General features: G+C 43.3%; 1 protein-coding gene across 4 annotated transcripts; it reads right to left on the bottom strand.

Moving 5' to 3' along the window:
• Positions 1 to 2893: 2893 nt before the first annotated feature.
• LOC307207221 (uncharacterized protein) lies at positions 2894 to 17004 on the bottom strand. Of its 4 annotated transcripts, XM_079961028.1 has the most exons (5): positions 16903 to 17004; positions 11712 to 11911; positions 11449 to 11610; positions 8876 to 9018; positions 2894 to 5899 (listed from the first exon to the last, which is right to left on the bottom strand). In XM_079961028.1, exons 4-5 carry the CDS (start codon positions 8943 to 8945, stop codon positions 3621 to 3623), a joined length of 2349 nt encoding a protein of 782 aa, XP_079817154.1. In that variant the 5' UTR covers positions 8946 to 9018; positions 11449 to 11610; positions 11712 to 11911; positions 16903 to 17004; the 3' UTR covers positions 2894 to 3620. The 4 variants fall into 4 exon arrangements, with proteins under 4 accessions (XP_079817154.1, XP_079817152.1, XP_079817155.1 ...); XM_079961026.1 differs by lacking the exon at positions 11449 to 11610; XM_079961029.1 differs by lacking the exon at positions 11449 to 11610 and having other exon boundaries at positions 2894 to 5896.
• Between the last annotated feature and the right edge of the window lie 1380 nt (positions 17005 to 18384).

The following is an 18384-nucleotide window of genomic DNA, read 5'->3' as shown; positions in this document are numbered from 1 at the left end:
TCTTCCCTTTTCACTCCGATGCAGAGCAAATTGACACCAAGGGAAGAGTCATCCCCACAATGATGCTGGGGAATAGAATGGAGCATCTCCTGCCCCCCGGTGCCCCTTCACAAGTTGCAATATACAAAGTCACTGGAATGTGCTTTGATAAGAGAGAACACTATGAAGCTCTTTTATTCCTCTTTTTTTAAATAATAAAATAAAATTCATTCCAGTCGCACCTTAGAGACCAAGTAAATTTGTTATTGGTATGAGCTTTTGTGTGCATGCACACATCTTTTTTATTTATTTTTATTTTGTTTCGACTACAGCAGACCAACACGGCTACCTACCTGTATCTTTCTTAATAAATATTTTTATTAATTTTCACAATTAAACCAAATCATCACAGATGATAAAAATGGAAAAAAAGATTTCAAACAACTGTATTCACATAGTATTAAATCCACGTTATGGGACTGAATCCCTCCCCCTGGTTCCTTGTGTTATCTCAATTTATGCATGTCAATCAAGACTTTATCTCTGATTACCTCCAAGTAATGGCAAGTTCTTAAAGAAATGGGAGTGCCTGATCACCTCATCTGTCTCTTGAGAAATCTCTATGTGGGACAAGAAGCTACAGTTAGAACTGGATATGGAACAACTGATTGGTTCAAAATTGGGAAAGGAGTACGGCAAGGCTGTATATTGTCCCCCTGCTTATTTAACTTATATGCATAATTCATGCGAAAGGCTGGGCTGGATGGATCCCAAGCTGGAATTAAGATTGCTGGAAGAAATATCAACAACCTCAGATATGCAGATGACAAAACCTTGATGGCAGAAAGTGAGGAGGAATTAAAGAACCTTTTAATGAGGGTGAAAGAGGCGAGCGCAAAATATGGTCTGAAGCTAAACATTAAAAAAATGAAGATCATGGCCACTGGTCCCATCACCTCCTGGCAAATAGAAGGGGAAGAAATGGAGGCAGTGAGAGATTTTACTTTCTTGGGCTCCATGATCACTGCAGATGGTGACAGCAGTCACAAAATTAAAAGACACCTGCTTCTTGGGAGAAAAGCAATGACAAACCTATACAGCATCTTAAAAAGCAGAGACATCAACCTTGCCAACAAAGGTCCGTATAGTTAAAGCTGTGGTTTTCCCAGTAGTGATGTATGGAAGTGAGAGCTGAACCATAAAGAAGGCTGATCGCCAAAAAAATAAATTGGTGCTTTTGAATTATGGTGTTGGAGGAGACTCTTGAGAGTCCCATGGACTGCAAGAAGATCAAACCTATCCATTCTGAAGGAAATCAGCCCTGAGTGCTCACTGGAAGGACAGATTGTGAAGCTGAGGCTCCAGGACTTTGGCCACCTCATGAGAAGAGAAGACTCCCTGGAAAAGACCCTGATGTTGGGAAAGGGCACAAGGAGAAGGGGACGACAGAGGACGAGATAGTTGGACAGTGTTCTCAAAGCTACCAGCATGAGTTTGACCAAACTGCGGGAGGCAGTGGAAGACAGGAGTGCCTGGAGTGCTCTGGTCCATGGGGTCACGAAGAGTCGGACACGACTAAACAACAACGAGATTGAATTGTTAATAAGATCAAGCACATTCCTTATGGCAAACATGTCATTGGGCATTCCAGTGACTGTTGGCATCCTCCTTGATGAGCAAATAAAAATGATTAGAGCTGAGTTTATTGAAATGGGGAATGAAAGTGGACTAGAGAAGGATGAAATGCTACATTTTTGTATATATATTTTGTACAGATTGCTCTTGGAATGGCACACAAGAGATGAACAGGTCAAATCTGTAATGATACACTGAGCAAAGGACTTGGGGAACAACATTCAGATTGCAGGTTGGGAAAAGTTATGGAAAACGGATTTGAAATTTAGGGCTGAAAGAAAACTATATGAAAATGATGTACCAGTGGTAGTTGACTCCTAGTAAGCTAGCAACAATGTATAGAACCAGTACAAATACCTGCTGGAAATGTAAAGAGAAAGAAGGTACATTTTATCATATGTGGTGGCTGTGTGAGGTAATAAAAGCTTTCTGGGAGATGATATATAATGAATTGAAAAAAAATGTTTAAAATAACTTTTGTATATTAAAAAAACAGAAGCTTTTTTATTAGCAGGAAAACCTTTTATGCATGTGACAAGAGCCACACGGTTGCTACTAGGCTTGAGGTGGAACGAAGACAAAATCCCGCCCAGAGAAGAATGATAAATCAAGCTGTTGGACCATGCCAAAATGGCAAAAGTGACTGGAAAGTTCAGGAACCAAGAAGACAAAAACTTCAAGAAAGAATGGGAAAAAATTATAATTTATTTAGGAGACTACCGTAAGCAAATGAAAACATTAGCAGGATTTTAATCTCACTTGTAATGTAACAAATTCGATGGATAATATGGATAGATATAAAATATAGATTTGATGATAATAAGCAGTTGAAAACACTGACATTAGGACCCATGGAGGGGATGGGGGTGTCTCAAGATTCGGAGAAAACTCTGTATATGGAAATGTATTTGGTTTTGTTGTAAATCTGTATTTGAAAAATCAAATAAGAACTAAGAGAGAGAGAGAGAGAGAGAGAGAGAGAGAGAGAGAGGATGAAATGGAAAATGGAAACAGAGAGAGAGAGAGGATGAAATGGAAAATGGAAACAAAGAGGACACAGAGACTTCAGGGAGCAATTTCGATAAAGGGTTGCCAGAAAATGGAAAAGCTCTTCGCAGAGGAATGAAAAAGTAGAATTGTTGTGATGTCGGAGGAGTGGAATGAAGCCATGGATGGAGAAATGAAGAGACACCCTGAGCCAGCAGAGAGAGAGTTGAGAGAGAAAGGTCTCTGTCTACAACCTGGAAATTCAGTTAATGAATACACAATAAAAAAAGGATTGTGGCATACTATTTTAATATATAAATAGAATAAACTCTTGTGTGGACAAAGATGGAAAGATATTTTAACATTTACTATGGAGGAATGGTTGAAGTTAATAGAGGTAAAGTTCATTTGTTTGTTTAGAGGAAAATGATTGCTGAAATTTATTAATAGCAATAATTAGAGAACCCCCTCTGGACTTTTTGTTTATAAAGGAATATGAACTAATCAGATACATTTGGAATAGAAGACTGGGAAAATATTACCTAACAGAAAGTAGATCTGTTGGATGTCATTCTAGGGTGAATATTTTTAATAATTTATTTTATGTAACAGACAGGCGGGAGAATCAGAAGTCGTTTTCTCTTTTCTTTTCTTCTATATTGTTGTTTTCCTTTGGTATTTTCTCTTATCCATCTCTCTTTGTTTCTGTTTTTTATTTAGATTTGGTTTTTTTATCTTATTGTATTATTAAAAATCTGTAACAAAATCTTATTTAAATAACATTTCCCGCACTCCCAACATTTATATGCTTTCTATTCTTTATGGAGTCTCTGGTGTTTTTTAAGGTTTCTCTGTGAGAAACATTTCCCACACTCTACACACTGGTAAGGCCTCTCTCCTGTGTGGACTCTCTTGGGTATAAGAAGCTCCAACTTTTCAGAAAAACATTTTTCACACTCCAAGCATTTGTAGGGCTTGTCTCCTGTATTGATTGTCCAAGGGGTTATGAGATATGCTTTCTAGGGTTCCGATTTATTATGATTTCTCTCGTGCCTACGAAGGTTCTTACTCTTGGTAAATAATTTTCCACATTCCGTGCATTTGTAGGGTTTATCTCCTGCATGGCTCTTCTGATGGATCATAAGCCGCCATTCACTAGCAAAACATTCCTCACACTCTGTGCATTTATAGACTATCTTTCCTGTGTGGATTCTCTGATGTTTCAGAAGACCGTCTCTTCTCGAAAAGAATTTCCCACACTCTGAGCATTTGTAGGGCTTCTCCCCTGTGTGGGTTCTCTGATGAAGCACAAGACAGTGTTTCCTAGAAAAACATTTCCCACAATCTTCACATTTATGGCATCTATTTACTGTATGCTTTTTCTGGTGCCCCTTAAGGGTATGTGAATGAGAAAATATCATTCCACAGTCCAAACATTTATATGGCTTTCTTGGGTGAATTCTCTTATGTCTCATAAGATGTGCTGAAACAGAAAAACATTTCCCACAATCTTCACATTTATAAGGCCCCTCTCCTATGTGCACTCTCTGGTGTTCATCAAGGTCTGCTAGGCTGGCAAAGTGTTTTCGACATTCCACACATTTGTAGGGTTCCAAATTAGTATGATTTCTCTCGTGTCTACGAAGGTTCTTACTCTTGGTAAAGACTTTTCCACATTCTGTGCATTGGTAGGGTTTATTTCCTGCATGGCTTTTCTGATGGATGATAAACTGTGATTCGCTGGTAAAACATTCCTCACACTCTGTGCATTTATAGGATATCTCACCTGTGTGGACTCTCCGATGTTTTACAAGACCGTCTCTCCTTGAAAAGCATTTCCCACACTCTGAGCATTTGTAGGGCTTCTCCCCTGTGTGGGTTCTCTGATGAGTCACAAGACCGTCTCTCCTAGCAAAACATTTCCCACATTCCAAGCATTCATGGCATCTATTTACTGTATGCTTTTTCTGGTGCCCCTTAAGGGTATGTGAATGAGAAAATATCATTCCACAGTCCAAACATATATATGGCTTCCCTGGGTGGGCTTTCTTGTGTCTATTAAGATGTGATGAAGTAGAAAAACATTTCCCACAATCTCTACATTCATAAGGCCCCTTTATTGTGTGCACTCTCTGGTGTTCATCAAGGTCTGCTAGGCCGGCAAAGCATTTTCCACATTCCCTGCATTTGTAGGGTTTCTCTCCTGTGTGGATTCCCTGATGGATTTCAAGTTCTGACGGCGAAACAAACCTTTCCCCACACTCCGCACATTTATGGGGCCTCTCTCCACTGTGAACCGTCTGATGGCTCAAAAGGGCAGATTTATCAAGAAAACATTTCCCACACTCTGTGCATTGATAGGGTTTCTTTCCTGGGTGGGTTATCTGGTGTTGAACAAGATCTGATTTTGTGGGGAAGCGTTTCCCACACTCCAAGCACATATGAGGCTTTTCTCCTGAATGGGTTCGCTGATGAATAACAAGTTGTGGCCTACAAGAGAAGGATGACTCACAATCACTGCATTTGTGGCATTTCTGTCCTGTGGGGATTTTCCGGTGTACAAGAAGCTGTGATCTCCAGAGAAAACTTTTCCTGCACCCATCACATCTGTGGGGCCCTGTGTGGATTCTCTGATGTTTCACAAAAACTGATCGGCTAGGGAAATTTCCCCCACACTCCAAGCATTTATATGGTTTCTTTCCCGAGTGACCCTTCCGATGGATCACAAGGACAGTGTGCTGAGCAAACGATTTGCCACATTTCATGCACTTATAGGGTTTACCCCCCTTATAGATCTGCTGACGTCTCACCAGTTGCCGCCGTCTAGAAAAGCTCGTCTCAGACTGTAAGTATTTGTGTCGTTTATTTCCTGTGTGGACTCTCTGGTGTTCAGAAAGCTGCAATTCCTGAGGGAAACATTTCCCACACTCCAAGCATCTGTACGGTTTTATTCTTGCGTGGGCTCTGAGATGCTTCACAAAATCCGAGAGTGGGGAATGTTTCTCTCCACACTTCCGGCAGTGATAGGAGTTGTCTGCTGCATGGACCTTCCGATGGAGCACAAGGACGGATCGATGACAAAACCTTTCCCCACACTCTGCACACTTATGGGGTTTTTCTCTTTGGCGAGTACTTTGGTGGCTCAAAAGCCCTGAACTCTGACCAAAACATTCCCCACTCTCACTGCCGTTCTGGGCCTTCTCTCCTGTGTGGATTCTCTGGTGTCTGTCAAGAGCCCAGGTGGAGGCAAAGCACTCGCCACAGCTCGGGCAGGCATATTTTCTGCTGGTGTCATCTGCTTAGAGAAAGAGAAGGGTGGAAAGTTAGTCTGAGTCTGGAAGAGAAGGAACCACACAATACAAACTGAATAATGGTTGTGCTATGATACGCAAGATATGAAGCCTGAACCTGTGAAAGCTCTCACAACCCCCCACAATTGACATTAAGTGTAGCCAGGGGTAGGCCCAGATTTGGGCATAACGCCCACAGCCCCTCTGTTCTCCACACAAAGTGGCCTCTCTTTAGTCATCATCATCACTTTTAATTTGAAAACCGTCTTTCTATCTTACGATACCCAAGGCAGTTTACAAGCTGAAGAAACAAAGAACGTACACCATAACAATCTAATGTGATAATAAAACATAACACCGATGATTATGAAGTTATACTGTGTTACATTGTTCTTTATTTTATGTGTGGAAAATTAATAAAAATCATTATAAAAAAAAAAAAAAAAAAGATAATAAAACATAACTTTAAAATAAGCAACCCACATCAAATAAATTAGCATTCAACAATCACTAGAATACAGTGGGGCCCCGCAAGACGAATGCCTTGCAAGATGAAAGAGTTTTCCGTTTTGGAGGTGCTTCGCAAAACGAATTTCCTATGGGCTTGCTTCGCAAGACGAAAATGTCTTGCAAGTTCCTGCGGTTTTTCCCCCCTTCCCTCCCTTTTTCTAAGCCGCTAAGCCACTTATCCGCTAAGCCGCTAAAAGCCGCTAAACCGCTAATAGCGCTAATCCGCTAAGCCGTCAATGGGCTTGCTTCGCAAGTCAAAAAATCCGCAAGACGAAGAGACTCGCAGAACGGATTCTTTTCATCTTGCGAGGCACCACTGTAGTATAAAAGGTAAAGTAAAGGTACCCCTGCCCGTACGGGCCAGTCTTGACAGACTCTGGGGTTGTGCGCCCATCTCACTTAAGAGGCCAGGGGCCAGCGCTGTCCGGAGACACTTCCGGGTCACGTGGCCAGCGTGACATCGCTGCTCTGGCGAGCCAGAGCCGCACACGGAAACGCCGTTTACCTTCCCGCTGGTAAGCGGTCCCTATTTATCTACTTGCACCCGGAGGTGCTTTCGAACTGCTAGGTTGGCAGGCGCTGGGACCGAGCAGCGGGAGCGCACCCCGCCGCAGGGATTCGAACCGCCGACCTTTCGATCGGCAAGTCCTAGGCGCTGAGGCTTTAACCCACAGCGCCACCTGCGTCCCACCACTGTAGTATAGAATAGTATTAAATATCAGCATATAAAAATTAAACAGAAACCCACTCTTAACAATTACAATAAATAACTTCCAAGCTACAATCATTAACACAACAGCAAGCTACAGTGCATAACATAACAGAATAAAAAAATTGAGAAGCAGAGACTGGAGGATGGGACAAGGCAGGTGGATGAAGGCCTTGCCTGGTGAAGTCTCTCCCTCACAGAAGTGGCTTTTCAGGATGTGCAAGTGAGTGTACGAGGCTGCCATCCAGATCACCTTATCATTGGGGTCAGGTTCCCAGCAGCATTTTTGATGTTTCTTGCTGGCATTCCACGAAGGTGACTAAACTTCCAAACTTTTCCAAACACAGCTTTTTTCGGCTGTGGCCCCGATCTGGTGGAACGCTCTGTCCCAAGAGACTAGGGCCCTGTGGGACTTGACATCTTTCTGCAGGGCCTGCAAGACAGAGCTGTTCCACCAGGCCTTTGGCCAGGGCACAGCCTGACTCCCTCCCTCGGCAATCTTCGCGGAGCTCTGGCCCAATGGTTGCCAGTGGTTTAATTTTGAATTGATTTTAGAATGAATTGTTTTTAGAATGCTGTGTTACTTTTATTGTTGTTAGCTGCTGTGAGCCCGGCTTCGGCTCGGGAGGGCGGGGTATAAATAAATAATAATTATTATTATTACAGTGGTGCCCCGCAAGACGAACGCCTCACAAGATGGAAAGCCCGCTAGACGAAAGGGTTTTCCGTTTTGGAGGCACTTCGCAAAACAAATTTCCCTATGGGCTTGCTTCGCAAGACGAAATGTCTTGCGAGTTCCTGCGGGGTTTCTTTCTCCCCCCCCCCCCTTTTCCTAAGCCGCTAAGCCGCTTAACAGCTGATCCGCTAAAAGCCGCTAAATCGCTAATAGCGCTAATCCGCTAAGCTGTCAATGGGCTTGCCTTGCAAGACGAAAAAACCGCTATACGAAGAGCCTCACGGAACGGATTCTTTTCGTCTTGCGAGGCACCACTGTATTATTATTATTATTATTATTATTATTATTATTATTATTATTCCTTGTCATGAGGTAGTGATAGGTTGTTACAATCCCACCCCCCACCTTGAAAGCTACATTGAGCCACACAAGGAAGGTGTGAGTGCATGGCGGACTTTGGGCTTTGAAATTTCAACACCGCCCCGTGAAATGCCGAAATTTGGTGCCCCAACAACTCTCCCCTTCCAATGTTCCTCATTGTTGTGGTTCCCCCAGCGGCTCCCTCTTGGCATGGTGTTCCCCTTAACCTGCCGTTGGTGAGTGTGACACTATCCTCTGGCACAGTCTGTGGCATAATGTCACTGTCTGCATAAATTGCTCCTTATTTCTTCTTTCCAGAAGATTTGCCCGGTGCACAATGACCTCTGGATTCCTCTTTAACAACAACAATTTTATTACTTATACCGTGCCCAACAGGGTGGGTTTCCCCAGCCACTCTGGGCAGCTCCCAACAGAGGACTAAAAACAAAACAAAACTTCAAACATTAAAAACTTCCCTACACAGGGCTGCCTTCAGATGTCTCCTAAAAGTCAGTTAGTTGCTTATTTCCTTGACATCTAAAGTATCTGAAGAAGTGTGCATGCACCCGAAAGCTCATACCTAGAACTAACTTAGTTGGTCTTTAAGGTGCTACTGGAAGGAATTTTTTGTTTTGACTATGGCAGACCAACACGGCTACCTATCTGTATCTAAAGGGAGGGCATTCCACAGGGCATATGCATGTGAAAACCATTTAGTCGCTGACCTACCTGGACTGGCTGGGCGACAGTAGGAGTGCTCCAGCAATAACATCGTTCCCAGGGAAAGGCACTTCTGCATCGTTCTCCTTGGCTTTCAACTGATGGCTTGGCGCAGGATCACGACGGATGTGGGGCCGCCTCTTTTTACCACCCTGTATGCTTTCAGCAGTGGCCTCTCATTGGCCTATGAGATGATGATGATGATGATGATAATAATAATAATAATAATAATAATAATAATAATAATAATAATAATTTATGCCCCAGCCACTCTGGGTGGCTCCCAACAGAATTAAAAGCACAAGAAAATATCAAACATTAAAAACTTCCTTAAACAGGGCTACCTTCAGGTGTGTTCTAAAACTCAGATAGTTGTTTATTTCCTTGACATCTGATGGGAGGGTGTTCCACAGGGCAGGAGCCCAACATTTTGAATTGCACCAACTTTGAATTGTGCTTGGAAACCTACTGGCATTGACTGATCAGCAAGAACCTTGGGGTCATAGTGAACAGCTCAAAGATTTTGGCCCAGTGTGTGTACGGAGTCTGTGAAAAAGGCAAATTCTCCATACAATATCATAGTGCCGTTATACAAATCTATGGTGCAGCTGCATTTGGAATAATACAGGTCACCGCACATCAAAAAGCATTTGGGGCTTTTCAGAAAAGCAAAGTGAGAGGTGACACAATAGAAATTTATAAAATTATGCATGGCAGGACAAAAGTGGAAAGGGTGAAGTTTCTCCTCAAAACACTCGAATTTGAAGAATGAATGTTGGAGGATTCAAGACAGAGAACACCTTCAGCCCCTCCATTGTTTCAACTTGTCCAGACCATTATGTGTCTCACGGATCCTTAGAGTTGCCATATTTCAAAAAGTGAAAATCTGGACACAAGTTTTTGAGCTTTTTCTGGGCAGGGCAAATTCATGGAAATTCACCAAATTCTACACCTCTGACATCTTGATTTTTCCGGACATTACAGCAATGTCCACCCGGACACCATTTCTGACAGCCGGATCCTGGCTATTTCCAGGAAATTCCAGATGCATGGCAACCCAACAATCCTGTCTGCCAATCTACCCACCAGCCCGCACAACCAGAAGCTTCTTTTGGGAAGTCTGTTATGTCCTGAAAATCCCTATTGTTTTCCTGCCACCACCAATGCAGGATTAAACCCTGTGGAGGCCCCTAGGCAGTTGAAATCTCAGGGGCCCTCTTGTAAATGGTATCCTAAGAAGTTTTTGATTTTACCAACCAACAATTTAAATAAGCCAATTTTGATCCACCACCAATTATTTCCAATTATATTGCTGCAGTCTAATAGAGCATCCAGCGATTTTAGGAACAAAAGTCCAAGGGGACTTCACCTCCCCCTTTACTCTCACATACACACCTCACTTTCCATGAAGGTTTTCAAGCAGAGGTTGTAATGTATGATTTAGCTGAATTTGGCACTACAATCAGAATTCTATGGCAAAGGAAAATACAAACAAAAAAACCAGAAATGCAATTATCTGACTTCGGGAGGGTGGAGCAAGGGCTCTGGGATGGTGCCAGAGCCCTGGCAACGCCCTATCTATCTATATATCTATCTACACACACAATTATTTGTGCCTTTTTCATTACAAGTTTTCGTATTCCGTTGATTTACTCACACAATCATGGTCATCGACTTCCCTTCCCCCTTCCAGATTCCGTACTCTCTAATTCTACCACTCCCTGCTCTTTCCCTCACACATCCGCTTAGGAAAGCATGTGTCTGAGCAGTTTCTGCCTTGCCCCACTCCTTTCCAGGGGAAAACTTGCTCTTTAGGATAGGTTGGATCAAAGGCCAATATAAGAAGCAAAAGAAACACCAGAATTACAATTATCTGGCTTCGGGGATGGCAGAGCAAGGGCTCTGGTATGGTGCCAGAGCCCTGGCACTGCATTCTCTTAATATATATATTATCTTAATATATATATATATTTATGCTTTTTTCCATTCCAAGTTTTCATATTCTATTCAATTTACTCACACAATCATAGTCATCAACTTCCCTTCCCCCCCTTCCATGGTTCTAGATATCTACCCATTACAACTACATATTCCACTGGCTCCTTTGCAGGGGGTTGGACTAGATGACCCTCAGATCCCCTTCCAACTCTACAATTCTTTGATTCAATGATTCAGCCTCTCCCCACTCTTTCCCTCACACATCTGCTTAGGAAAGCACATGTCCGGGCAGTTTTCCCCTTGCTCCGCTGCTTTCCAAGGGAAAAACTTGCTCTTTAGGGATAGGCTGGATCAAAGGTCAGTCTGGGGGAAATCTGAATTGCTGCTTGCTCCTCTAACTGAGCACGAAAGAGCAGTTTTGGAGGTTAGGTGGGGGGCCAATAGTGTGGATAAGCTCTTAGACGCATACCTCCCCTCTCCTACTTCTCACCCACATTCACACATTACATGAGTCAGTTGCAGCTTCTCTTCTGTGATAAGCTCCCACAGGAAACCCTGCAAGTGACCTCTGTCTTGCTCCAATGTGCTTTTCCTTATCACAACAATCCTGTTCCGCCTCTTCCCCTTCCTGCCAAGAAGAGTACCTGAGGGCTGATGGGATAAAGCAAAAGTGCATTGCACTGTGAGGCTTCTCAAGCCTTCTTTCTTATCCAGACCCAAAGCCTTCTGGGAGATGTAGTTTCTTCCAGAGTTTCTCAAATTTGGGTACCCACCCTACAAAGTCTCATCATTCCTGACCACTGGTCCTGCAAGCAAAGGATTATGGGAGTTGTAGTCCAACAACAATTGGGGGCTCAGGTTTGATATACAGTACAGCACAATATAAGGAGATTCCAACTAGACTTACGAAAGAACTTTCTGATAATAAGAGCTGTTCAGCCGTGGGAACGGTCTCCCTTGCGAGGTTCCAGAATCTCCTTCCTTGGAAGCTTTTAAGCAGAAGTTGGATGGCCATCTGTCATGGATGTGCTAGCTGAGTTTATTGCATTGCAGGGGGTTGGACTAGATGACCCCTGGGTCCCCTTCCAGTCCAAAGATTCTATGATTCTATTAAACAAAAGAAGCACAAGAAATATAATTATCTGGCTAAAGGAAGGCGGAGTGAGGGGCTCTGGGATGCTACCCGAGCCCTTGCATCACTCATTCATTCATTCATTCATTCATATATACATTATAAATAACATTACAAAAGTTGGCTGCAGCTTCATTTCCCAAAACTCCCTAAGGGCATCCTGCAAGCGATCCCCCCCCAAGTGCTTTTCCTTATCACAACAATCTTGTTCTGCGTCCGCCCCTTCCCACCAAGAAGATTCCTTGAAAAGGAGGGCTGAGGGAGAAAGCACAATCCCATTGCATTCTGGGGCTCCCCAGTCCTTGTCTTCTTTCTTATCCAGACCCAAAGCCTTCTGGGAGATGTAGTCTCTTCCAGTATTTATCAAACTTAGGTACCCACCCAACCAATGTTAGACTACAAATACCCATCATTCCTGACCACTGGTCTTGCTAGCTAGGGATGATGGGAGTTGTAGTCCAAAAACACCAGGGGATTCAAGTTTGAGAAAAAATGCTTGCAGCTCAACCCTAGGTAAGCTGTTAGGTATGGGATCCGGGAAGGTGCTTTTTTAAAAAACACAACTTAAAACTGTAGAGTGTTGAAAAGCAGGTGCTGTATGTTTGTTCAATTGCACTTTAATTGCTTCTTTTATTTCTTATTTTTAATCCTATTTTTTATATTGCCTTTTACAATTGAATGGGTTAGCTGAGTTTCTTGCATTGCAGGGGGTTGGACTAGATGACCGTCGGGGCCCCTTCCAATCCAAAGATTCTATTATTCTAAAAAACAAAAGAAGCACAAGAAATATAATTATTTGGCTTAAGGAAGGCAGAGTGAAGGGCTCTAGGATGCTACCCGAGCCCTTGCACAACTCATTCATATACAGTGGTACCTCAGGTTAAGTACTTAATTCATTCTGGAGGTCCGTTCTTAACCTGATACTGTTCTTAACCTGAAGCACCACTTTAGCTAATTGGGCCTCCCACTGCCGCTGCACTGCTGCATGATTTCTGTTCTCATCCTGAAGCAAAGTTCTTAACCCGAGGTACTATTTCTGATTATGGGATGCGGGAGGGTGTATTTTTAAAAAACTGAACTTAAAACTGTAGAGTGTTGAAAAGCAGGTGCTGTATGTTTGTTCAATTGCACTTTAATTGCTTCTTTTATTTCTTATTTTTAATCCTATTTTTTATATTGCCTTTTACAATTGAATGGGTTAGCTGAGTTTCTTGCATTGCAGGGGGTTGGACTAGATGACCGTCGGGGTCCCTTCCAATCCAAAGATTCTATTATTCTAAAAAACAAAAGAAGCACAAGAAATATAATTATTTGGCTTAAGGAAGGCAGAGTGAAGGGCTCTAGGATGCTACCCGAGCCCTTGCACAACTCATTCATATACAGTGGTACCTCAGGTTAAGTACTTAATTCATTCTGGAGGTCCGTTCTTAACCTGATACTGTTCTTAACCTGAAGCACCACTTTAGCTAATTGGGCCTCCCACTGCCGCTGCGCTGCTGCACGATTTCTGTTCTCATCCTGAAGCAAAGTTCTTAACCCGAGGTACTATTTCTGATTATGGGATGCGGGAGGGTGTATTTTTAAAAAACTGAACTTAAAACTGTAGAGTGTTGAAAAGCAGGTGCTGTATGTTTGTTCAATTGCACTTTAATTGCTTCTTTTATTTCTTATTTTGAATCTTATTTTTTATATTGCATTTTATTGCTATTACAATTGGAATTCCATGGCACAAGAAAAGACAATATAAGAAGCAAAAGAAACACCATAATTACCATTATCTGGCTTCGGGGAGGGAAGAGCAAGGGCTCTGGTATGATGCCAGAGCCCAGGCACTGCATTCTCTTAAAAAAATAAATGCTTTTTTCCATTACAAGTTTTCATATTCCATTCAATTTACTCACACAATCATAGTCATCAACTTCCCTCCCCCCCTTCCATGGTTCTAGATATCTACCCATTACAACTGCATATTCCACTGGCTCCATTGCAGGGGTTGGACTAGATGACCCTCAGATCCCTTTCCAACACTACAATTCTTTGATTGTACGATTCAGCCTCTCTCCACTCTTTCCCCCACACATCTGCTTAGGAAAGCGCATGTCTGGGCAGTTTCCCCCTTGGTCCTCTCCTGCAAGCATTGTTTCTCAAACTTGAGTCTCCTGGTGTTTTTGCACTACAACTCCCAAAAACTTGCTCTTTATGGGTAAGCTGGATCAAAGGCCAATCTGGGGGAAATCTGAATGGCAGCTTGCTCCTCTGAGCACGAAAGAGCAGTTTTTTGGGGGGGAGATACAAGAGTAAGTGTGGATAACCACCCCCCTAATTTTCCTTAGACCCGTGTCTTCCCTTTCCGGCTTCTCACCCACATTCATCTGTTACACAATTCAGCTGCAGCTTCTCTTCTGTGATGAGCTCCCAAAGGACACCTTTCAAGCGACCTCCATCCTGCCCCATGTGCAGCCTTCACAGAAAGGCTTTCCCCTCTAAAGTCCTATTGCAAACCCCTTGTTTTTCCTCCTCCACTTCCTGCCCTGATAAGGAGGACTCAGGGGAGAAAGCAAGAGCCCATTGCATTGTGGGGCTTCCCACGCCTGGCGTTCTTTCTTTTCCAGACCCAAAGCCTTCTGGGAGATGTAGTATCTTCCAGTGTTTCTCAATCTTGCTCCTGTTTTTTTTGGACTACAATTCCCATAATCCCTGGTCCCTGGTCCTGCAAGCAAAGAATGATGGGAGTTGTAGTCCAACAACACCTGGGGACTAAAGTTTGATATACAGTACAATATGATATAAGGAGATTCCAACTAGACGTACGAAAGAACTTTCTGATAATAGGAGCTGTTCGACCGTGGGAACGGTCTCCCTCGGGAGGTTGCAGAATCTCCTTCCTTGGAGGTTTTTAAGCAGAGGTTGGATGGCCCTCTGTCATTGATGCTTTAGCTGAGATTCCTGCATTGTGGGGGGTTAGACTAGATCACCCTTGGGACCCCTTCCAGACGAAAGATTCTATGATTCTATTAAACAACAGAAGCACAATAAATATAATTATTTGGCTTAAGGAAGGCAGAGTGAGGGGCTCTAGGATGCTACCTGAGCCCTTGCACCACTCACTCACTCATTCATATATATGTTATATATAACTTTACACAAGTCAGCTGCAGCTTCTCTTCCCAAAACTCCCTAAGGACACCCTGCAAACACCCCCCTAATTTTCCTTATCACAACAATCTTGTTCTGCGTCCTCCCCTTCCCACCAAGAAGATTCCTTGAAAAAGAGGGCTGAGGGGAGAAAGCAAAATCCCATTGCATTCTGGGGCTGCCCAGTCCTTGTCTTCTTTCTTATCCAGACCCAAAGCCTTCTGGGAGATGTAGTCTCTTTCAGTATTTATCAAACTTAGCACCCACCCAAACAATGCTAGACTACAAACTCCCATCATTCCTGACCACTGGTCTTGCTAGCTAGGGATGATGGGAGTTGTAGTCCAAAAACACCACAAGTTTGAGAAACAATGCTTGCAGCTGAGCCCTATGTAAGCTGTCATTTATGGGATCTGGGAGGGTGTTTTTTTAAAAAAAACACAGAACTTAAAACTGTAGACTGTTGAAAAACAGATGCTGTATGTTTGTTCAGTTGCATTTTAATTACTTCTTTTATTTCTTATTTTGAATCTGATTTTTATATTTCATTTTATTGCTATTACAATTGGAACTCCATGGTACAAGAAAAGACAATATAAGAGGCAAAAGAAAAACCAGAATTACAATTACAGTGGTACCTCTGGATGCGAACGGGATCCGTTCCAGAGCCCCATTCGCATCCTGAGTAGAACGTAACCCACGACTGTGCATCTGAGCATGTGCAGGTCATATTTTGCCTCTTCCGCACATACGCGTGGCGTCATTTTGAGCGTCTGCGCATGCAAGAGCGGCAAAACCCGGAAGTAATGCATTCCGTTACTTCCGGGTTGCTGGGGAGCGTAACCTGAAAACACTCAACCTGAAGCATATTTAACCCGAGGTATGACTGTATCTAGGGGGACACAGGTGGCGCTGTGGGTTAAAGCCTCAGCGCCTAGGGCTTGCCGATCGAAAGGTTGGCGGTTCGAATCCCTGCAGCGGGGTGCGCTCCCGCTGCTCGGTCCCAGCGCCTGCCAACCTAGCAGTTCGAAAGCACCTCCGGGTGCAAGTAGATAAATAGGGACCGCTTACCAGCGGGAAGGTAAACGGCGTTTCCATGTGCGGCTCTGGCTCTGGCTCTGGCTCTGGCTCTGGCCAGAGCAGCGATGTCACGCTGGCCACGTGACCCGGAAGTGTCTCCGGACAGCGCTGGCCCCTGGCCTCTTAAGTGAGATGGGCGCACAACCCCAGAGTCTGTCAAGACTGGCCCGTACGGGCAGGGGTACCTTTACCTTTACCTTTTTATGACTGTATCTGGCTTTGGGGAGGGCAGAGCAAGGGCTCTGGTTTTGTGCTAGAGCCCTGACACTGCATTATCTTTTTCAATTTTTTTAAATGTGCTTTTTTCCATTAGTTTTCATATTCCATTCAATTTACTCACACAATCATAGTCATCAACTTCCCTCCCCCCCTTCCATGGTTCCAGATATCTACGCATTACAACTGCATATTCCAATGCCTCTATTGCAGGGGTTGGATTAGATGGCCCTCAGATCGCCTTCCAACTCTACATTCTTTTGATTCTACAATTCAGCCTCTCCCCACTCTTTTCTTCACACATCCGCTTAGGAAAGTACACGTCTGGGAAGTTTTCCCCTTATCCCACTCCTTTCCAAGGGAAAAACCTGCTCTTTAGAGATAGGTTGGATTAAAGGCCAAACTGGGGGAAATCTGAATTGCTGCTTGCTCCTCTAACTGAGCACGATAGAGCCGTTTTGGGGGTGAGGTGGGGGATTCAAGTATAAGTGTGGATAAACCCTTAGACCTGTATCTTCCCTCTCTTGCTTCTCACCCGCATTCACCCGTTACATGAGTCAGATGCAGCTTCTCTTCCGTGATGAGCTCCCAAAGCGACCTGCAGTGCGGGAAATGCTTCTACCAGAGAGCCTGTTGCATTGTGGGACTTCCCACGCCTAGCGGTCTTTCTTATGCAGACCCAAAGCCTTCTGGGGGATGTAGTATCTTCCAGTGTTTCTCAAACTTTCCCCTCCCTGGTTTTTTTGGGACTACAATTCCCATCATCCCTGACCACTGGACCTGCTAGCTAGGGATGATGGGAGTTGTAGTCCAACAACACCTGGACTCAAGTTTGATATACGGTGCAATACAATATAAGGAGATTCCAACTAGACTTACGAAAGAACTTTCTGATAAAAAGAGCTGTTCAACTGTGGGAATGGTCTCCTTTGGGAGGTGGCAGAATCTCCTTCCTTGGAAGTTTTTAAGCAGAAGTTTGAGTAAAAATGCTTCATGTTGAGACCCAGGTAAGCTGCTGTTTATGAGGATCTAGAAGAGTGGTTTTTTAAAAACTACTTAAAACTGTACTGTTGAAAAACAATTCAAATCACCATAGCACTGGGCAACGAAAAGGAACCAAACCACTCCAGGATAAAATAAAACACAACAATAAATTGTGTAGATAGGTGGTGTGAGTGGGTGTCTGTGTGGGGGGTGAGGCTCAAGTACAAAACGTGTGTTCCGTGTTCAAATTAAGGCATAAAATGGGAGGGCAAAGCTGTGACCACAACCCAGGCAGAAAACTTTGTTCCTGGCATCATCTGCTCACAGAGGAAGAGAAAGGGGAAGACAGGGTTTGTTTCTGAACCCGGCACTGTAGAAACCTCAGAACTAAGGAACATAGGAATCTGCCTTATCCCGATTCACACATTTGTGTCACTTGAAACCAGATCACACAAAAATTGCTGGTGGCCTTGGTGGACCACTTAATGCCTTTTCCATCTGTTGTAGCAACTGTAATGCACTGTGGTAGATGCTGCGTGTTTGTTTAATTGCATTTTTATTTCTTCTTCTATTTCTTCTATTGAATCTTATTTCTCATATTACATTTTATTGGTAATACAATTGGAATTCCATGGCACAAGGAAAGACAAAGTAAGAAACAAAAGAACTAGATTCAGGAGGATGAAGGAAGGGCTCTAGTATGATGCCAGAGCCCTGGCACTGCATTCTCATTCTCTCTCTTTCCATTACAAGTTTTCATATTCCGTTCAATTTACGCACACAGTCATAGTCATTGACTTCCCTTCCCCCCTTTCATGGTTCTAGATATTAACGCATTACAACTGCATATTCTTATTACTCCATAATTTCCCCTCTCCCTCCGCATTACAACTTCATATACTTTAAACTGCTGAATTTACTCCAACCCTGCTTAACCTGTTTGACATGATTTTTCAGATATTCTGCAAACATTTTTCACTCCTCCTTAAATACTTCACCTTCCTGGTCTCTTCTATAATTCATATTTGCTAAT

The sequence above is a fragment of the Podarcis cretensis genome (genome assembly GCF_951804945.1).
Source record: "Podarcis cretensis genome assembly, chromosome: 2".
In the NCBI taxonomy this organism is placed as follows: Eukaryota; Metazoa; Chordata; class Lepidosauria; order Squamata; family Lacertidae; genus Podarcis; species Podarcis cretensis.
The sequence above is the reverse complement of the archived record's forward strand: the minus strand, read 5'-3'. Positions and strand labels throughout refer to the sequence as shown.

Bases quoted from the DNA above. Each gene is read 5' to 3' on its own strand.
- LOC307207221 (XM_079961028.1), bottom strand. From the start codon at position 8,945: ATGCAGAAGTGCCTTTCCCTGGGAACGATGTTATTGCTGGAGCACTCC. The intron at 5,900-8,875 runs GTAGGTCAGCGA...TCTTTCTCTAAG, and splicing joins CTGTCGCCCAGCCAGTCCAG to CAGATGACACCAGCAGAAAA.